We start from the raw sequence: 19432 nt of genomic DNA, 5'->3' as shown, positions 1-19432 counted from the left end.
TTCTATCCTCTTAAATTTTTTGAGACTAGTTTGGTGACCTAGTATGTAGTCTATCCTAGAGAATGTTCCATGCATGCTTTAAAGAATGTGTATCCTGTTTTTTGTTTGTTTGTTTGTTTGTTTTTTGGATGTAGTGTCTTTTAGATATTAACTAAGTTCAATGGGTGCATTGTGTCATTTAGGACCTCTGTTGCTTTATTTATTTTCTCTCTGGATATTCTGTCCATTGATGTCAGTGGGGTTTAAAGTATCCTTACAATTACTGTATTATTGTCAGTTTCTCCCTTTATGTTTTTTAGTATTTTCTTTATATATTTAAGTGCTCCTATATTGGATGTGTGTATTTTTGTGTGTGTGTGTGTGATACACAGGCCTCTCACTGTTGTGGCCTCTCCCATTGTGGAGCACAGACTCCGGACGCACAGGCTCAGTGGCCATGGCTCACGGGCCCAGCCGCTCCGCGACATGTGGGATCCTCCCAGACTGGGGCACGAACCCGTGTCCCCTGCATCGGCAGGCGGACTCTCAACCACTACGCCACCAAGGAAGCCCTTGGTGTGTGTATTTTAACGAGTGTAATAATATCTCTTGTATTGATGCCTTTATCATTATATTATGCCCTTCTTTGTCTTTTTTTATGGTTATGTTTTAAAGTGTATTTTGTCTGATATGATTATTGCTACTCCCCCTCTCTTATCATTTCCATTTGCATGAAATATCTTTTTCCACACCCTTGCTTTCGGTCTATGTGTGTCTTTTGTCCTAATGTGAGTTCTGCATACTGATTCTTATGTTTTAATCCAATCAACCACTCTAGCTTTTGAGCTGAGTATTTAATTTGTTGACATTTAAAGTAATTGTTGATAGTATGTACTTACTGCCATCTTATTCTTTGCTTTCCAGTTGTTTTTGTAGTTCTTCTTTGTTCATTTCCTCTTTTTGTTTTTCCTTTTGTAGTTTGATGATTTTCTTTTGTTGTATGCTTGAATTTCTTTCTTTTTAGTTTTTGTGAATCTATTGTATATTTTTGATTTGTGGTTACCATAAATTTCATGTATATTGACCCATAACTATATCTTCTTTCCTTAACCTAGAGTCATTTAAGTTTAAAAATATTTTAAAAGACCTACATTTTATGCTCCTCCCTCACGTTTTGTGGTTTTGATGTCTTATTTATATCTTCACACTTATCCTTTTACTGTTTATTGTATTTATAATTGCCTTTATAATTTTAAAATTTTCTTTTAATCTACATATTGATTTTACTGAACTTCAACCCTTCCTATATATTTGCCTTTGCTATTGTGATTTTCTCTCTCCTATAGATTCTTGCTTCTTTTCTATTTAGAGAATACCCTCAATCGTTCATTTAATTTAGGCTTAGTATTGCTGAATTCTTTTAGCTCTTGCTTGTATGGGAAATTCTTTATTTCTCCTTCTATTTCAATGATGATCTTGCTTGGTAAAGTATCCTAGGTTGCAGGTTTTTCCCTTTCAGCCCTTCATATATATCACACCACTCCCTTCGGATCTGCAAAGCTTATGCAGGGAAATCAGCTCATAGCCTTATGTGGGTTCCCTTATAACTGACCCTTTGTTTTTCTCTTTCTGCCTTTAGAAGCCTCTCTTTATCATTTGTTTTTGCCATTTTAAATATCATATGTCTTGGTGTGGGTCTGTTTGAGTTCATCTTGTCTGGGACCCTCTGTACTTCCTGTACATGGATATCTGTTTCCTTCTTTAGGTTTGGAATGTTCTCAACTATCATGTCTTCAAATACATTTTCAATCCCCTTGTCTCTTTCTTCTCTTTCTGGAACCCCTGTTATGTGTAGGTTGACACTTTCTATATTTTCCCATAGATCTCGTATGTTGCTGTCATTTCTTTTTGTCTGCTTTCCTGACTGAGTGATTTCCATTTTTCTATTTTCCAGATCACTTATTCATTCTTTTGTGTCATTTAGTCATCTACTCACTGCTTCTATATTGTATTCAAATTATCTATTTTTTGGTTCGTATTTACAGTTTCTGGTTGCTTGCTACATTGATCTGCATTTTTATTGATAATCTTTCTTAATTCCTTTAGTGTTTTTATTGTCTCCTTTTTGAACTCAGGTTATAGTAGACTGGTGAGGTTTGTTTCATTATTTGCTCTTTTAGGTGATTTCTCTTGTTCTTTTAATTGGGAGTAGTTCCTCTGTCTTTTCATTTTACCTAACTTTCTTTATTTCTGTGAACTTAGGAAACACTACTTCAGTCTTGAAGGGGGGTTTTTAGGTTAAGAGTAAATCTGTGCAGACTTTGTGTGTCCAATGTCTTTGGTGCAAGGGCTGGTTTTCATATGGATGCCAACCATGTCTTTCCTCAGTGTGTACTTGTCCTCATCACCTTGATAGGTGGTGCAATTGGTTTGGGGATATCTAAAGCCTGTTCACAGTGTGATGTGGGAATTTCTTTCAGCTCCATGCCTGCCGTCACTCTTGGAGTAGAAGTTCTGAGGGTCAGGTTCCATCAGGTTTCATTACTCTTGAGTGCATGCCCTGCAAAACAAAGCGCAGTGTGGAAGCAACTGAGGCCCAAGCGCTCACAGAGGATAAAACCGCTGCCTGTGTAAGCGTTTGCAGCTCTGCTTGGATGCAACCCAATGTTGCATACTTTTCCTCATGTGTTTGTCCTAGATCTAGTACAAGGCTGGGGTGTTCATACCTGGCATTCACTAGGCTGGGGCTGAGGCTTGAGGCATTGTGGCTGCAGGAATTGAAGTGGCTGCACTGTCATTAGATATATGAGCTCCCCACCCATTTTCTCCCAGGACCTCTCTGCTCCAGATCCAGCACTAAGCTGTGGTGTGGAGTGAGGGTGTTCACCTCACTCAGATTGGGGGGTACAAAGAGGCAGTCACTGCCTGTGCAAAACTTGCTCTATCCTGATTGTTGCACAGCAGCAGGTGTGCTCTCCTTGCAAATAGTGTCAAGGCTTCTCAAACCCATCTATCTGTCCCAGCAGTTCTCCCAGCAAACAAGGGGGCTTATCTCCTCCACACAGGACCTTGGACTGGGATTCCCAGTCTGTGGCTCGACCAGCTGCTCCCCAGGGTGAGAGTCTACCCTTGCAAATCTTCTCTTATTTTCAGATCCTTATCAAGGGTGGGAGTTCTGGCTTTACAACTTTTTTCCATCCTAGCCAGTTATGTGAAAATCTTTCTTCCGAAGTAAATGGAAACATCTTCTGACAGTTTCCATTTAGTATTCAGTGAGAATTGTTCTACATGTAGATGTATTTTTGATGTTTTTATGGAGGTAGTTGAGCCCCATGTCCTCCTACCCTACTATCTTGATCCCTCACTTCTATAAGATAGTTTTAAATGACAGAATTTAAACAAAAGAAAACTGATTAACTGTTGCCAAATTTGGAAAGGAAATGATAGGAGCAAGGGCAGGTGGTATATTTATATCAGTACAACAAGAGAGATGCCTATGGAGAGGGAACTCTTTAGTATCTTGACTGTGGTGGTGGGCACGTGAAGCTATACAGATGATAAAACTATATGGTACTAAGTACACCACACACACACAAACACAAGTACAGGTAAAACTGACTGGGAAAATCTGAATAAGATCAGTAGATTTTATCACCCTCAAAAAATCTGTAGTAATATTATACTATAGTTTTGCAAATATTACTATTGGGGGAAACAGGGTGAAGTGCATGCAGTTTCTCATTATATTATTTCCTGCTACTGCATGTGAATCTGTAATAATCTCCTAAAGCATCTCAATTAAAAATATAAATGATTGGAATGTTATAGCATGCAAATTATAAGCATAAGAAACCTGGAATGTTTATATTAATATGAGAAAGTACATACTTGAAATCGAGGAGCATTACTAGAGATAAAGAAGCCAAGTTCATAATGAGAAAATGATCAATTCATCAGGATTCTGAACACTGGCACATAAATGATCCTTAATATATTCTGTAAATGAATAAATAAACCTGAGAAAACAAACCCTTATGTTAGCTTACCATTACCTTTTTCCTGTATCTTTATTTGAAGGAATTTAAAATTATTGTGAGGAGCTGGTGTGATTTAAACTAAAGCATAATATCAGTTATCGAAAGTTAGTAATGGCACGATATTTCACTTTGCTTTAATTAAAAACAAAGGATTGTATTTTTTAAATTATTGTAGTCTAAAGTCAGTATAAACCAGAAAAAACTTGCTTTCTCTTCTTTCCACAGGAAAATCATAAAGCTGTTCACTTCTGTGTGTCTCAAATTCCATTTTCTGGAAATGACTGAAGACCCTGGAGCAGGTTTGTTTTAGCTTGTTTAGAGAACGTGTACATGCCGAAGTCCAATATTGATTTTACAGAGTAACTGAGGAGAAGCACATTCAGAGAGTAAATCTTTAAACAGATTTAATGGTCATCAGATAGAAGTATCTTTGGTAAATTATTTTCTCTGTGACTTTACTACAAAAAGTAATACCTACTGATTCCAGCAGGACTGGGGAAACTGCTTCCACTGCTCTCTTGTAGTAGTGAGGTGATGGGACCCATTGATGAGAAACTGGTGTGAGGTCACATAGACTTAGTGTCACCTCTTCAGAATGACATTTGAGGAACTCCTGGATGAAATTGGTGGCCTGGGGAAATTCCAGATCCTTCCTCTGGTTTTAATTCTTCCTTCTTTCATGATAATAGTTTGTCATATACTGTTGGACAACATCACTGCAGCCATTCCTGGTCATTACTGCTGGGTCCACATCCTTGATAATGACACTGTCTCTGATAATGACACTGGGACCCTCAGCCCTGACGTCCTCCTGAGAATCTTCATCCTGTTGGATTCTAACTTGAAACCAGAGAAATGTCATCATTTCCTCCTCCCCCAGTGGTATCTCCTTCACCTGAATGGGACCTTCCCCAACATGACTGACCTGAATATGGAGCCCTGTGTGGGCGGCTGGGTGTATGACTGAAGCTCCTTCTCCTCCACCATCATGACTGAGGTAAAGGCCCTATTTACCTTTTTTTGAGTATATGGTCTGGGTGTTTAGAATAACATAAAATCAACAAGGTTCATGTCTTCAGTTACTGAGTAGATAGTGTAGCCAGCTCTCTTTCATTATTTTAGGAAAACTGATTACTTATCTATTTAATGCCAAACACATTACAATTGATGACAGCAAAATCAACAACTGGATATGAATTTTACTATCACTGAGCTTTAAATTTAATGTGAATATTGATGGTTGGATAAGTAAGTACTTGATATAAATTGTGGAAAATTATTCTTGGTCATTTGCTCTTAACCTAGTTGCAAATTATAAATATTTGTATTAATTTTTAAAAAATGCCCTACCTTGGATATTGTCAGAGAAACAAATCAGAGTGCAATTCACTCTAGATGTGAAATCCAGGCATCAGTGTTGAAAAAATAACCTCAATGTTTTCAATACATGGTAAGGATTGAGTACCACTGAGATATGCAGTGTTAAGAGAATATGAAGATTGACCCTAATATAATCTAAAAGACTTTGTTGAGGATTTTTAGATTAAAAAACATGCTGAAGCTGAGATATGAATGATATAGATCAATAAATGTAGTAAAGGGAAGCCCAGAGGACACGCATTTCACTGAGGGTTCTCTGAGTGAGTGAACATTGAGGGAAGTAAGATGCTCTGAAGCTCTTCTGTGCTGGTTTCCTTCTCTTCCAGTGGGACCTCGTATGTGATCATCAGTCACAGAAACCAGTGGCTCAATCCCTATTCATGGCTGGAATGCTGGTGGGGGGCTTCATATAGTGCCATCTCTCAGACAGGTGAGTGTCTCTAGATCATTGTTGCCCTACTGTGTGGTGTTTTCACAGTTTATGATTAGTTGTTTCATAAAGAAGGTTTCATTGAGTTTCAGTAGACAATTTCTACTGCTGTGGGTTGCCTCGGTTTCCAAAGAGCTATAGATGGAAATGTAGAATTAGACTCATTGCGATGAATGTCATTTTGTTGTCACGGAGCTCTCTGTACTGGGCACAGAAATGATATCTCCATAAGATCTGGGGGCATTTCAGAATAGTATTTTTTTTAATGAAACTGCTTTATTGGAAATGAAAGAGTTGCTAGAGAAGAAACATTCAATTTGAAATTCTGAAGGCAGGAGCAGAGAGGTTCCTCCAGTTCCAGAACGCTGGGAACTGTAGTTGGGAAGTGACTCAGAAAAGTATTTATAGGTAAGTTACCATAAACTTCATTTATTATATAAAGAGGAGGAGTTATCAATGAGAAGGGAAAGGAAGTTGCTCCAAGATAGGAGTTCAGCCTGTTTTAGGAAACAGCAATGCAGGCCTTTGCCATAGCTTCTGTATTAAGTCCCTCACAGATTCAGTGAGCTGAATGCTTGTGGGTTCCCACATTGGTCACGATGTCATGGCTACCCCACTGAAATTAGTATTCATTTCTATAAAATCTGGTGTTTTTTATATGGTATTGAAGTTGAATTAAGACATAATAGTGACTATAATCTGGATGTTTGATTTTGTAAAAAAGAAAAAAAAAGCCTCATTAGAGGTAATACTTGCAACTGTGTAAGATAATTAATCTATAGACCACAGGTGTTATAATTTGTGGTGTGAGAAGTTTGGGTTATTCTGTGCCTGGCAGGGGTCATTTAAAACTAAGAGGACAACCAAGGCAGCCATACACACAAGCCTCCCATGGGGTAATCGGAGCCTTAAAATGTTCCTTGTCATCGGTAAGGCTAACATCATTTAATCTTATAGCTGAAAATTGTGAACTTTGAATGTGTCACCCCAATATAATTCATAAAAGATTTCAGGGTCATAGTGCTCATATGGACCGTTTTCTGACTGAGCCCTTTATAATGATTCACAATTAAATGCTGACTGATCAGTTTCAATGGGCATAGGTTGATACGTGTGTGTGTGAGAGTCTGTGTGTGGAAGTGTGTTATGACAGGAGACGAGAGAGGAAAATTAGGTGAAGAATAGGGAGCCTTATAGCGAAGCTAAAGATTTTGAACTAAAAATAGGCAAAAAGGATTCCATATATATGTGTTAGCATATGGTATTTGTTTTTCTCTTTCTGACATACTTCACTCTGTGTGACAGACTCTAGGTCCATCCACCTCACTACAAATAACTCAATTTTGTTTCTCTTTATGGCTGAATAATATTCCATTGTATATATGTGCCACAACTTCTTTATCTATTCATCTGTTGATGGACACTTAGGTTGTTACCATGTCCTGGCTATTGTAAATAGAGTTGCAATGAACATTGTGGTACTCTTTTTGAATTATGGTTTTCTCAGGGTATATGCCCAGTAGTGGGATTGCCGGCTGGTATGGTAGTTCTATTTTTAGTTTTTTAAGGAACCTCCATACTGTTCTCCATAGTGTCTGTATCAATTTACATTCCCACCAACAGTGCAAGAGGGTTCCCTTTTCTCCACACCCTCTCCAGCATTTATTGTTTCTAGATTTTTTAATGATGGCCATTCTGACCGGTGTGAGGTGATACCTCATTGTAGTTTTTTTTTTTTTTTTTTTTTTTTTTCTTTTTGCGGTATGCGGGCCTCTCACTGTTGTGGCCTCTCCCGTTGCGGAGCACAGGCTCCGGACGCGCCGGCCCAGCGGCCGTGGCTCACGGGCCCAGCCGCTCCGCGGCACATGGGATCCTCCCAGACCGGGGCACGAACCCGTATCCCCTGCATCGGCAGGCGGACTCTCAACCACTGCGCCACCAGGGAGGCCACCTCATTGTAGTTTTGATTTGCATTCTCTAATTATTAGTGATGTTGAGCATTCTTTCATGTGTTTGTTGCCAATCTGTATATCTTCTTTGGAGAAATGTCTATTTAGGTCTTCTGCCCATTTTTTGATTGGGTTGTTCGTGTTTTTGATATTGAACTGCATGTGCTGCTTGTAAATTTTGGAGTTAATCCTTTGTCAGTTGTTTCATTTGCAAATATTTTCCCCCATTGTGAGGGTTGTCTTTTCATTTTCTTTATGGTTTTTTCCTTTGCTGTGCAAAGGAAACTTTTAACTTTCATTAGGTCCCATTTGTTTATTTTTGTTTTTATTTCCATTACTCTAGGAGGTGGGTCAAAAAGGATCTTGCTGTGATTTATGTCATAGTGTTCTGTCCATGTTTTCCTCTAAGAGTTTTAGAGTGTCTAGCCTTATATTTACGTCTTTAATCCATCTTGAGTTTATTTTTGTGCATGGTGTTAGGGAGTGTTCTAATTTCATTTTTTTACATGTAGCTGTCCAGTTGTTGCAGCACTGCGTATTGAAGAGGCTGTCTTTTCTCCATTGTATATTCTTGCCTCTTTTATCAAAAATAAGGTGACCATATGTGTGTGGGTTTATCTCTGGGCTTTCTATCCTTTTCCATTGATCTATAATTCTGTTTTTGTGCCAGTACCATACTGTCTTGATTACTGTATCTTTGTAGTATACTGTGAAGTCAGGGAGCCTGATTCCTCCAGCTCCAATTTTCTTTCTCAAGATTGCTTTGGCTATTTGGGGTCTTTTGTGTTTCCATACAAATTGTGAAATTTTTTATTCTAGTTCTGTGAAAAATGCCATTGGTAGTTTGATAGGGATTGCATTGAATCTGTAGATTGCTTTGGGTAGTATAGTCATTTTCACAGTGATGATTTTCCAATCCAAGAACATGGTCTATCTCTCCATCTGTTTGTATCATATTTAATTTCTTTCATCAGTGGCATAGTTTTCTGTATACAGGTCTTTTGTCTCCTTATGTAGGTTTATTCCTAGGTATTTTATTCTTTTTTTGTTGCAGTGGTAAATGGGAGTGTTTCCTTAATTTCACTTTCGGATTTTTCATCACTACTGTCGAGGAATGCAAGAGATTTCTGTGTATTAATTTTGTATCCTGCTACATTACCAAATTCATTGATTAGCTCTAGTAGTTTTCTGGTAGCATCTTTAGGATTCTCTGTGTATAGTACATGTCATCTGCAGACAGTGACAACTTTATTTCTTTCCTAATTTAGATTCCTTTTATTTCTTTTTCTCCTCTGATTGCTGTGGCTAAAACTTCCAAACCTATGTTGAATAATAGTGGTAAGTGTCGTCAACGTTGTCTTTTTCCTGATCTTAGTGGAAATGCTTTCCATTTTTCACCATTGAGAACAATGTTGGCTGTGGGTTTTCTATATATGGTCTTTATTATGTTGAGGTAAGCTCCCTCTACGGTTACCTGCTGGAGGGTTTTTATCATAAATGGGTGTTGAATTTTGTCAAAAGCTCTTTCTGCATCTATTGAGATGATCAAGTTGTTTTTCTCCTTCAATTTTTTAATATGCTGTATCATATTGATTGATTTATGTATATTGAAGAATCACTGCACTCCTGGGATAAACCCCACTTGATCATAGTGTATGATCCTTTTAATGTGCTGTGGGATTCTGTTTGCTAGTATTTTGTTGAGGACTTTTGCATCTATGTTCATCAATGATATTGGCCCGTAGTTTTCTTTCTATGTGACATCTTTGTCTGGTTTTGTATCAGGGTGATGGTGGCCTCATAGAATGGATTTGGGAGTGTTCCTCTCTGCTATATTTCGGAAGAGTTTGAGAAGGATAGGTGTTAGCTCTTCTCCAAATGTTTGATAGAATTCACCTGTGAAGCTGTCTGCTCTTGGACTTTTGTTTGTTGGAAGATTTTAAATCACAATCTCAATTTCAGTGCTTGTGATTGGTCTTTTTATATTTTCTATTTCTTCCTGGTTCAGTCTTGGAAGGTTGGGCTTTTCTAAGAATTTGTCCATTTCTTCCAGTTTGCCCATATTATGGGCACATATTTACTTGTAGTAATCTCTCATTATCCTTTGTATTTCTGCAGTCTCAGTTTTTACTTCTCCTTTTTCATTTCTAATTCTCTTGATTCGAGTCTTCTCCCTTTTTTTCTTGTTGAGTCTGGCTAATGGTTTATCAATTTTACTTATCTTCTCAAAGAACCAGCTTTCAGTTTTATTGATCTTTGCTATTGCTTCTTTCATTTCTTTTTCATTTATTTCTGATCTGATATTTCTGATTTCTTTCCTTCTGCTAACTTAGGGTTTTTTTTTGTTCTTCTTTCTTTAGTTGCTTTAGATGTAAGGTTAGGTTGTTTATTTGTGATGTTTCTTGTTTCTTAAGGTAGGATTGTATTGCTATAAGCTTCCCTGTTAGAACTGCTTTTGCTTCATCCCACAGATTTTGGGTCGTCATGTTTTCATTGTCATTTTTTTCTAGGTATTTTTTGATTTACTCTTTGATTTCTTCAGTGATCTCTTGGTTATTAAATAGTGTATTGTTTAACCTCCATGTGTTAAAACTTACAAGGTTCATCAGATTAAAGTCAAACAGTATTATAGAGTATGTGGGAAAACCAAAATTTCTGGGGGTACTTGCAGTAGTATAATTAGGCACAATCTTTATGAGGCTATTTTAAAAATACAACTAAATTAAAAGGGCATAACCTTTATTTTAGAAACTGAATGGGAAGAACTTAACCTTAAAGAAGTAAATAATGAAAAGGAATAGAATGCATGTATTAGGCTGTTCATAAATGAAAGTTTCAAAGTAAAACTGAAAACGACCTTAATTTTCTGATTTAATAAATTCAAATATATCCATCCAAACTGCTTCCACTTCTGTCATTACAAAGGATAACTGTATGCATTGAAGAAGGGGAAAAAACAACATGTTAAGTTAGGAAATGAGGAAAACCCCAAAATGTATAACAGGACACTATTCTTATAGCCAGAAATAAAGGTCTATATATTTAGCCAAAATATTGACATTAGTATCTATGTGTGTTAATACAGCCTAGATCTTTTGTGAAGTAAAATTTTATTTCCAACTTTTTCTGTGAAGAATTTTTAATTCTATAGCGATAGAAAATAAAAAACTATTTTCCATAGTGGAAAGAAAAGATTATTTGTGTATATTTGCAAATTTCCTTGTCCTAGGGGAAAGAAGTCATAGTTTTCTATAATGGGGCTGTGTGACTTACAGGAGCCAAATCTCACCACACTTTCCTGCCTCTATGAATCTAAAGCTGGGATGTTCCAGAACCCAATTTATGGCAAGTCCTGGTCAAGCTGGCCAATAGACCCACTTCTTCCAACAACTACTCATTTCAGCTTGTGGAGGCTCAGCAGCCCCTCCTAACCCTGACCCCTCTTCCTTAGGCACTCATCAGACCCCTCCTTGAATCAAGCTCCCATTCCTTAACCTGCCAAGGTGCCTCTCTAGGGACATCTACTCTAAGGCCAGGGATCACACAAAGGCTTCCTGAATATCCCCCCTCCCTGAAAAAAAATTCTGAATAGACTGGCCTTTCCCTACACAGGACCCTTCTCTGTGAGACTGGGAAGTGCATGGAGTTGTGCAGGCAGGGGAAGAGGTTGCTGAGAAAGATGTCAATGCTATCCCATCTGTGCTCCTTGAAACTGCCATGTGTCACCTACACAACTCAGTGAACTTAGGTATGTGGTTTGAAGTAACTTCTCTCCATTTTGCACTTTGGACTCAAGTCACTGAATGTGGTTGCTCACTTTTCCTAGTAAATGTGATACTGTAACTACAAAGTGAATCATTGGAATTCCCTGGCAATTCTACTATATTTGCAGGATGATTTAACCCTAACTTTAGAGCAGGACCAGTCTTCCAGTTTATGTACTCAGTCCTCTCTCCTCAGACTTACAACACTGCTTCTCCTACAGGTGTACTACCTGATGGGTACCCAGTTAGTTACCTCAATAAGGGGAAAAATAACAGAGGAGACCTCATTTTTACTCATATCTTTACCCACAAACTCTGCATTTTTTCATTTGCACAGCATGACCTTCTCCTGACCAAAGCCAAACATTTCATTTTTTAAGGAAAGTCATTTCCCCACATCTACTCAAAGACTTGGCTTCTATGAATATCTCTATTCTCTCTTCAACATCCCTCTTTCCCTGGTTACTAAACTTTATGAGTTTTGTTCATCTCCATCTTGTCCAAGTTTTTACTTTTATTTTTTAAAAAATTTAATTATAGAACTTACTTATCTACAGAAAACAATTTTTTAAAAGACACTCATGTATACACCATATACAAAAAAATTAAACAGGTATTACTAGTTCATAGTACAGAGCTTTCCTTAAGAAAGGAGGAAGGAGGAAGGCTCTGATGCTGGGGATGATAGACTAAGCATACTGGCTCTGGTCTCTTTGACTAAATGCACCTTGAAACCTGAAAGAAAGCAGTGCAGGAATGCCCCAGGCTAAAAAAATCACAGGGTCAGCACAAGGCCCCACCCATCAGCAAACAGGCTGCTTAAAGACTTCCTGAGCCCACAGCCACTTCTAAACATGCCACTCGACACAGTCCTGTCCACCAGAGGGCCAAGACCCAGCTCCACTCACCCATGGGTAGGTACCAGCCCCTCCCACGAGGAAGCTTGTACAAGCCTCTAGACCAGCCTCACCCACCAGTAGGCAAACACCAGAAGCAAGAAAACTACAGTCCTTCAGTCTATAGCACTGAGTTTGCAAACACAGGTCAGAGATGACCTTGGGACCAGCTGGTCCCTGGCCCTAGGTTGACGAGAAAGGAGTGTACTCCTGGGACATATAGGACATCTGCTAGAGAGGGCCACTTCTACAAGTCGAGAAATGTAACTAAGCTACTACATACACAAAATGCAAATACAATTTTAAACAAAATGAGATGCCAAAAGGATATGTTCCAGATGAAGGAACAAGATAAAACACCAGAAGAACAACTAAGTGAAGTGCAGATAGGAAATTTACCTGAGAAAGCGTTCAGAATAATGATCAAAGATGATCCAAGGGGCTTCCCTGGTGGTGCAGTGGTTGAGAGTCCGCCTGCCGATGCAGGGGACACGGGTTCGTGCCCCGGTCCAGGAAGAGCCCACATGCCATGGAGCGGCTAGGCCCATGAGCCATGGCCACTGAGCCTGCACGTCCGGAGACTGTGCTGCACAACGGGAAAGGCCACAATAGTGAGAGGCCCGCGCACCACAAAAAAAAAAAAAAAAAAGATGATCCAAGAACTCAGGAAAAGAACGAATGCAAAGAGTGAGAACTTACAAGAAGTTTTTAGCAAAGAGTTAGAAAATACAAAGAATAACCAGAGTTGAAGAATACAATAACTGAAATTTAGAATACACTAGAAGGAATCAATAGCAGAATAAATGAGGCAGAAGACCAAATCAATGAGCTGGAAGACAGAGTGGTGGAAAGACTGCCACAGAACAGAATAAAGAAAAAAGTTGAAAAGAAATGAGGCTAGTTTAAGAGACCTCTGGTACAATGTCAACCACAACAACATTTGAATTATAGGGGTCACAGAAGGAGAAGAGAGAGAGAATGGCCTGAGAAAATATTTGAAGAGATAATAGCTGAAAACTTCCCTAACATGGGAAAAGAAACAGTCACCCAAGTCCAGAAAGCACAGAGTCCCATACAGGATTAACCCAAGGAGAAACATGTCAAGACACATAGCAATTGAACTGACAAAAATTAAAGACAAAGAGAAAATATTAAAAGCAACAAGGGAAAAGCAACAAATAACACCCAACAGTATACTCATAAGACTATCAGCTGATTTTTCAGCAGGAACTGTGCAGACCAGAAGGAAGTTGCACAATTTAGTTAAAGTAATGAAAGGGAAGAAACTACAACCAAGAATACTCTACCCAGCATGGCTCTCATTCAGATTTGACAGAGAAATCAAAAGCTTTACAGATAAACAAAAGCTAAGAGAATTCGGCACCACCAGACCAGTTTTACAACAAATGCTAAAGGAACTTCTCTAAGTGAAATATGAAAGGCCACAGCTCAAAACAAGAAAATTACAAAATGGGAAAGCTCACCAATAAAGGTAAACATACAGTAAAGACAGGCCATCATCCACACACAAATATGATATCAAAACCAGTAAACATGAGAGGAGGAGAGTACAAATGCAGGATATTGGAAATGCATTTCAAATGAAGAGATCAGCAATGTAAAACAATCTTGTATTCATATAGACTGCTATATCAAAACCTCATGGTAACTGCAAATGAAAAATCTATAATATACATGCAAAAAAGAAAAGTGAATTCAAACAAATCACAAGAGAAGAAAGCAAAAGAGGAAAGGAAGAAAAAAAGACAATCTGAAACAATTAGCAAAACAGCAATAAGAATATATATATGGATAATTACCTTAAATGTAAACAGATGAAATGCTCCAAATAAAAGAGATAGACTGGCTGAATGGATACAAAACAAGACCCATATATACGTTGTCTACAAGAGACCCACTTCAGATCTAGAGACACAAACACACTGAAAGTAAGGGGATGGAAAAAAGTATTCCATGCAACTGGAAATTGAAAGTAAGGTGGAGTAGCAATACTTATATCAGACAAAATAGACTTTAAAATGAAGACTGTTAAAACTAAAGACAAAGGAAGACATGACAAAATGATCAAGGGATCAGTAAAAGAAGAGGATATAACAATTGTAAATATATATGCACCCAACATAGGAGCACCTCAATATATAAGGCAAACACAAACAGTCAAAAAAGGAGACATTGACAGTAACACAATAATAGTGGGGGACTTTAACACCCCACTTACATCAATGGAAGTTCATCTAGACAAAAAAAAAAAAAATCAATAAGGAAACAGGCCTTAAGTGACACATTAGACCAGATAGACTTGATATTTATAGAGCATTCCATCCAAAAGCAACAGAATACACATTCTTTTCAAGTGCAAATAGAACATTCTTCAGAATTGGTCACATGCTGGGCCACAAAAGAAGTCTTGGTAAATTTAAGAAAATTGAAATCATATTAAGCAACTTCTCCAATCACAAAGCTATGAGGTTAGGAGTCAACTACAAGAAAAAAATTGTGAAAAACACAAACACATGTAGCCTAAACAATATACTACTAAACAACAAGTGGATCACTTGGAAATCAAAGAGGAAATTAAAAAATACCTAGAGACAAATGAAAACAAAAACATGACAATTCACCACCTATGGGACACAGCAAGAGGGAACTTTATAGTGATACAAGTTTACCTCAGGAAAAAAGAAAAATCTCAAATAACCATACTAACCTTACACCTAAAGCAAATAGAGAATTAAAAACAAAACGCAGTGTTAGTAGAAGGAAATAAATCATAAAAATCAGAGCAGAAATAAATGAAAGAGTAAGAAAACAATAGAAAAGATCAATGAAACTAAAAGCTGGTTCTTTGAAAAGATAAACAAAATTCAAAAACCTTTAGCTAGACACATCAAGAAAAAAAAGAAAGACAGCTCAAATCAGTAAAATTAGAAATGAAAAATGAGAACTTACAACAGACACCACAGAAATACAAAAGACCATAACAGAGTACTACAGGCAACTACATGCCAATAAAATGGAAAATCTAGAAGAAATGGACCAATTCTTAGAAAGGTACACTCTCCCAAGACAGAACTAGGAAGAAATAGAAAATATGAATAGGCAAATTACAAGTATTGAAATTGAATCTGTGATTTAAAAACTCCCAAAAAACAAAAGTCCAGGACCAGCTGGCTTCACAGGTGAATTCTATCAAACATTTGGAGACGAATTAACACCTATCCTTCTGAAATTATTTTTAAAAATTGCAGAGGAAGGAACACTTTTAAACTCATTCTATGAGGTCCCCATCACCCTGATACCAAAACCAGACAAAGATACCACAAAAAAAGGAAATGATAGGCCAATAACACTGATTAATATAGATGTAAAAATTCTCCACAAAATACTAGCAAACCGAATTCAACAATACAATATAAGGATCATACACCATAATCAAGTGGGATTTATCCTAGGGATGCAAGGATTTTTCAATATCCACAAATCAATCAGTGTGATATTCTACATTAACAAACTGAAGAATAAAAACCATATGATCATCTCAATAGAGGCAGAAAAAGCTCTTGATAAAATTCAACATCCATTTATGATAAAAAAAAACTCTCCAGAAAGTGGGCATAGAGAGAACCAACCTCAACATAATAAAGGCCATATGTGACAAACCCACAGCTAACATCATACTCAATGGTGAAAAGCTGAAAGCATTACCTCTAAGATTGGGAACAAGGCAAGGATGTCCACTCTTGCCAATGCTATTCAACATAGTTTTGGAAGTCCTAGCCACAGCAATCAGAGAAGAAAAAGAAATAAAAGGGATTCAGACTGGAAAAGAAGAAGTAAAACTGTCACTGTTTGCAAATGACATGATACTATACATAGACAATCCTAAAGATGTACCATAAAACCACTAGAGCTCATCAATGAATTTGGTAATGCAGCAGAATACAAAATTAATGCAGAGAAATCTGTTGCATTTTTATACACTAACAATGAAATATTAGAAATAGAAATTAAGGAAACAACCCCATTTACCATCACATCAAAAAGAATAAAATACCTAGGTGGGAATAAACCCACCTAAGGAGGGTTTATTAGGGTTCCCACCTAAGAAATGAAAATCAAAAGTACGATGAGGTATCACCTCACATCGTTCAGAATGGCCATCATCAAAAAAGACTACAAGTAGCAAATGCTGAAAAGAGTGTTGAGAAAAAGAAACCCTCCTACACTGTGGGTGGGACTGTAAATTAGTACAGCCACTATGGAGAACAGTATGGAGGTTCTGCAAGAAACTAATATAGAGCTACGATATTATCCTGCAATCCCACTCCTGGGCATATATCTGAAGAAAATCATAATTTGAAAAAATACATGTACCCCAACGTTCATAGCAGCACTATTTACAATAGGCAAGACATGGAAGCAACCTAAATGTCCATTAACATATGAATGGATGTGTATATGTATAAACATATATATATGTATGTATATAAACATATATATAATGGAATATTACTCAACCATAAAAAAGAATGAAATAATGCCATTTGCAGCAAAATGGATGGACCTAGAAATTGTCATACTAAGTGCAGTAAACTGGACAGAGAAAGATAAATAACATATGACATCATCTATATGTGTAATCTAAAAAAAGAGATACAAGTGAACTTATTTCCAAAATGGAAAGAGACTCACAGACAAAGAAAACAAATTTATGGTTACCAAAGGGGAAAGGGGGTGGGGGGGAGAGATAAATTAGGAGGTTGGGATTAACATATACGCACTACTATATATGAAATAGGTAACAAACAAGGACCTACTCTATAGCACTGGGAACTATATTCAATATTCTGTAATAACAGATAAGTGTTATATAGTTTCTAGTCCCTTGTACAGTGATCTGTGTTTCTATTGATATATTTTCTTAATTCCTTTAGCATATTTATTACCGCCTTTTAGAACTGGGGTTGTAATAGACTGGTGAGGTCTGCTTTGTTATTTGTTCTTTCAGAGGATCTCTCATATTCTTTTAATTAGGAGTAGTTCCTCTGAATTTTCATTTTACTTAACTTTCTCTATCTCTATGAATTTAGGGGAAACAGTTATATATTGTGCTGTTGAAGGGGTGTTTTAGATGGTAGCATCCTGGTGTAGACCATGTGTGTCCAATATCTTTGGTTCAAGGGCTGGTTTGTAATGGATGCTAGCCATGTCTTCTCTCAGGTTGGTGCAGTTGGTTTGGGGGGATCTAAAGCCAGTCCAGAGTGAGGCAGGAATTCCTCTCTGCTCCATGCCTATCACCATGCTCTCATGGGTGGGTCTGCTCCCCAGTTTTTGGAGTAGAAGCTCTAAAAGTCAGGTTCCATCTGGTTTCTTTCCCCTTGAGTGCATGCCCTGCCCCAAAAGAGGGGAGTATGGAAGCAATTGAGGTCCGTGTGCTCACAGAGAACTGAAGCGCCGCCTGTGTTGGTGTCCACAGCTCCACTCAGATGCACCCCACCCTTTTCCCTGATGTGTTAATCCCAGACCTAGTGCAAGGCTGTGGTGTGGAGTGGCCAGGCTGGCATGTTCACTAGACTGGGGCTTGGGGTCAGGGCGCTATGGCTGCAGGAATTGAGGTGGCTGCACTTCTGTCAGGTATATGGGCTGCCTCACTGGCAGTATTCTCCCAGGACCTCTCTGCCCCAGATCCAGCAGTGAGATGTGCTGTGGAGTGAGTGGGGGTGGGATGTTTACCCCCTCAGATTGGGGAGTGCAGCGAGGTGGTAGCTGCCCGTTCAAAGTTCTGTCCACCCTGATTATTGGAGCCAAAATGTGTGCTCTCGGGGCTTCCCTGGTGGCGCAGTGGTTGGGAGTCAGCCTGCTGATGCAGGGGACGCGGGTTCGTGCCCCGGTCCGGGAGGATCCCACATGCCGCGGAGCGGCTGGGCCTGTGAGCCATGGCCGCGGAGCCTGCGCGTCCGGAGCCTGTGCTCCGCAACGGGAGAGACCACAACAGTGAGAGGCCCCCGTACCGCAAAAAAAAAAAAAAAAAAAAAAAAAAAAAAAGTGTGCTCTCCTTGTGTGTAGGGTCAAGGCTCCTCCAGCTCATCTATCTGTCCCAGAGGTTCTCCCAGCCACCAAGAGGGCTTGTCTCATCCACGCAGGAACCCAGATTGGGATGTCCAGGCTGTGACACAACCAGATAGCTCCTCAGGGTGAGGGTCTGCCCCTGCAAAATTTCTCTCTTACTTGAAGATCCCTTTCCAGGGCTGGTATCCTGACCATAGGCATTTCTTCTGTCCTCCCCTGTTATGTGGAAATCTTTCTTGCAACTTTGTTTGTATAGGAGTTCTTCTGACAATTTGCATTCAGTATTCTGTGAGAATTATTCCACATGTTGATGTATTTTTCATGTGTGTAAGGATTGGTGAGCTCCACATCCTCCCACTCCACCATTTTGATCCCTCCCATTTATATAACAACTTTTAAATGACAGAGGTTAAATAATGGAAAACAGGTCACTAGATGCCAAAGGTAGGAAAGGGAATGACAGGAGCAAGGGTTGGTGGTACATTTATAAGAGTACTAAAACAGGATTTCCTGTGGAGAGGGAATTATTTAGTATCTGGGCTATGGCGGTGGGCACAGGAAGCTACAGGTGATAAAACTATACAGTTCTAATTACATGCACACACAAACACAAGTACAGGAAAACCTGACTGGGGAAATCTGAATAAGATCAGTAGACTGTGTCACTCTCAATATCTAAGCTGTGATTATTATACTGTAATTTTATAAATATTATTATTGGGGGAAACTGAGTGAAGTGCATGCAGATTCTCATTATATTTTTTCTTGCTACTGCATGTGAATCTTCAATAATATCAGTAAACACTTCAATTAAAAGTATACCAGGGCCTCCCTGGTGGCGCAGTGGTTGAGAGTCCGCCTGCCGATGCAGGGGATACGGGTTCGTGCCCCGGTCTGGGAGGATCCC

General features: G+C 38.5%; 1 protein-coding gene across 6 annotated transcripts in view; it reads left to right on the top strand.

Annotated features, from left to right (window-relative positions):
* Positions 1 to 4460: 4460 nt before the first annotated feature.
* The window catches only part of LOC309808303 (solute carrier family 22 member 10-like), a 51760-nt gene continuing 36788 nt past the window's right edge, over positions 4461 to 19432 (top strand). For 2 of the 6 annotated variants that reach the window (XM_082628436.1, XM_082628431.1), the window contains exons 1-3: positions 4461 to 5013; positions 5723 to 5826; positions 11388 to 11523. Coding sequence is in view for 3 of the 6 variants with exons in the window: in XM_082628431.1 (XP_082484557.1) it covers positions 11493 to 11523 (31 nt within the window). In the remaining 3 variants the exon portion in view is untranslated. Of the gene's footprint in view, positions 5014 to 5138; positions 5265 to 5722; positions 5827 to 8410; positions 11524 to 19432 lie in introns of those variants that run through there. The other 4 variants (XM_082628437.1, XM_082628434.1, XM_082628432.1 and 1 more) reach the window with 3 other exon arrangements.

The sequence above is a fragment of the Mesoplodon mirus genome, assembly GCF_964341445.2.
Source record: "Mesoplodon mirus genome assembly, chromosome: 7".
Lineage (NCBI taxonomy): Eukaryota > Metazoa > Chordata > Mammalia > Artiodactyla > Ziphiidae > Mesoplodon > Mesoplodon mirus.
Note: the sequence above shows the minus strand (reverse complement) of the source record. Positions and strands in the feature narration are given on the sequence as shown.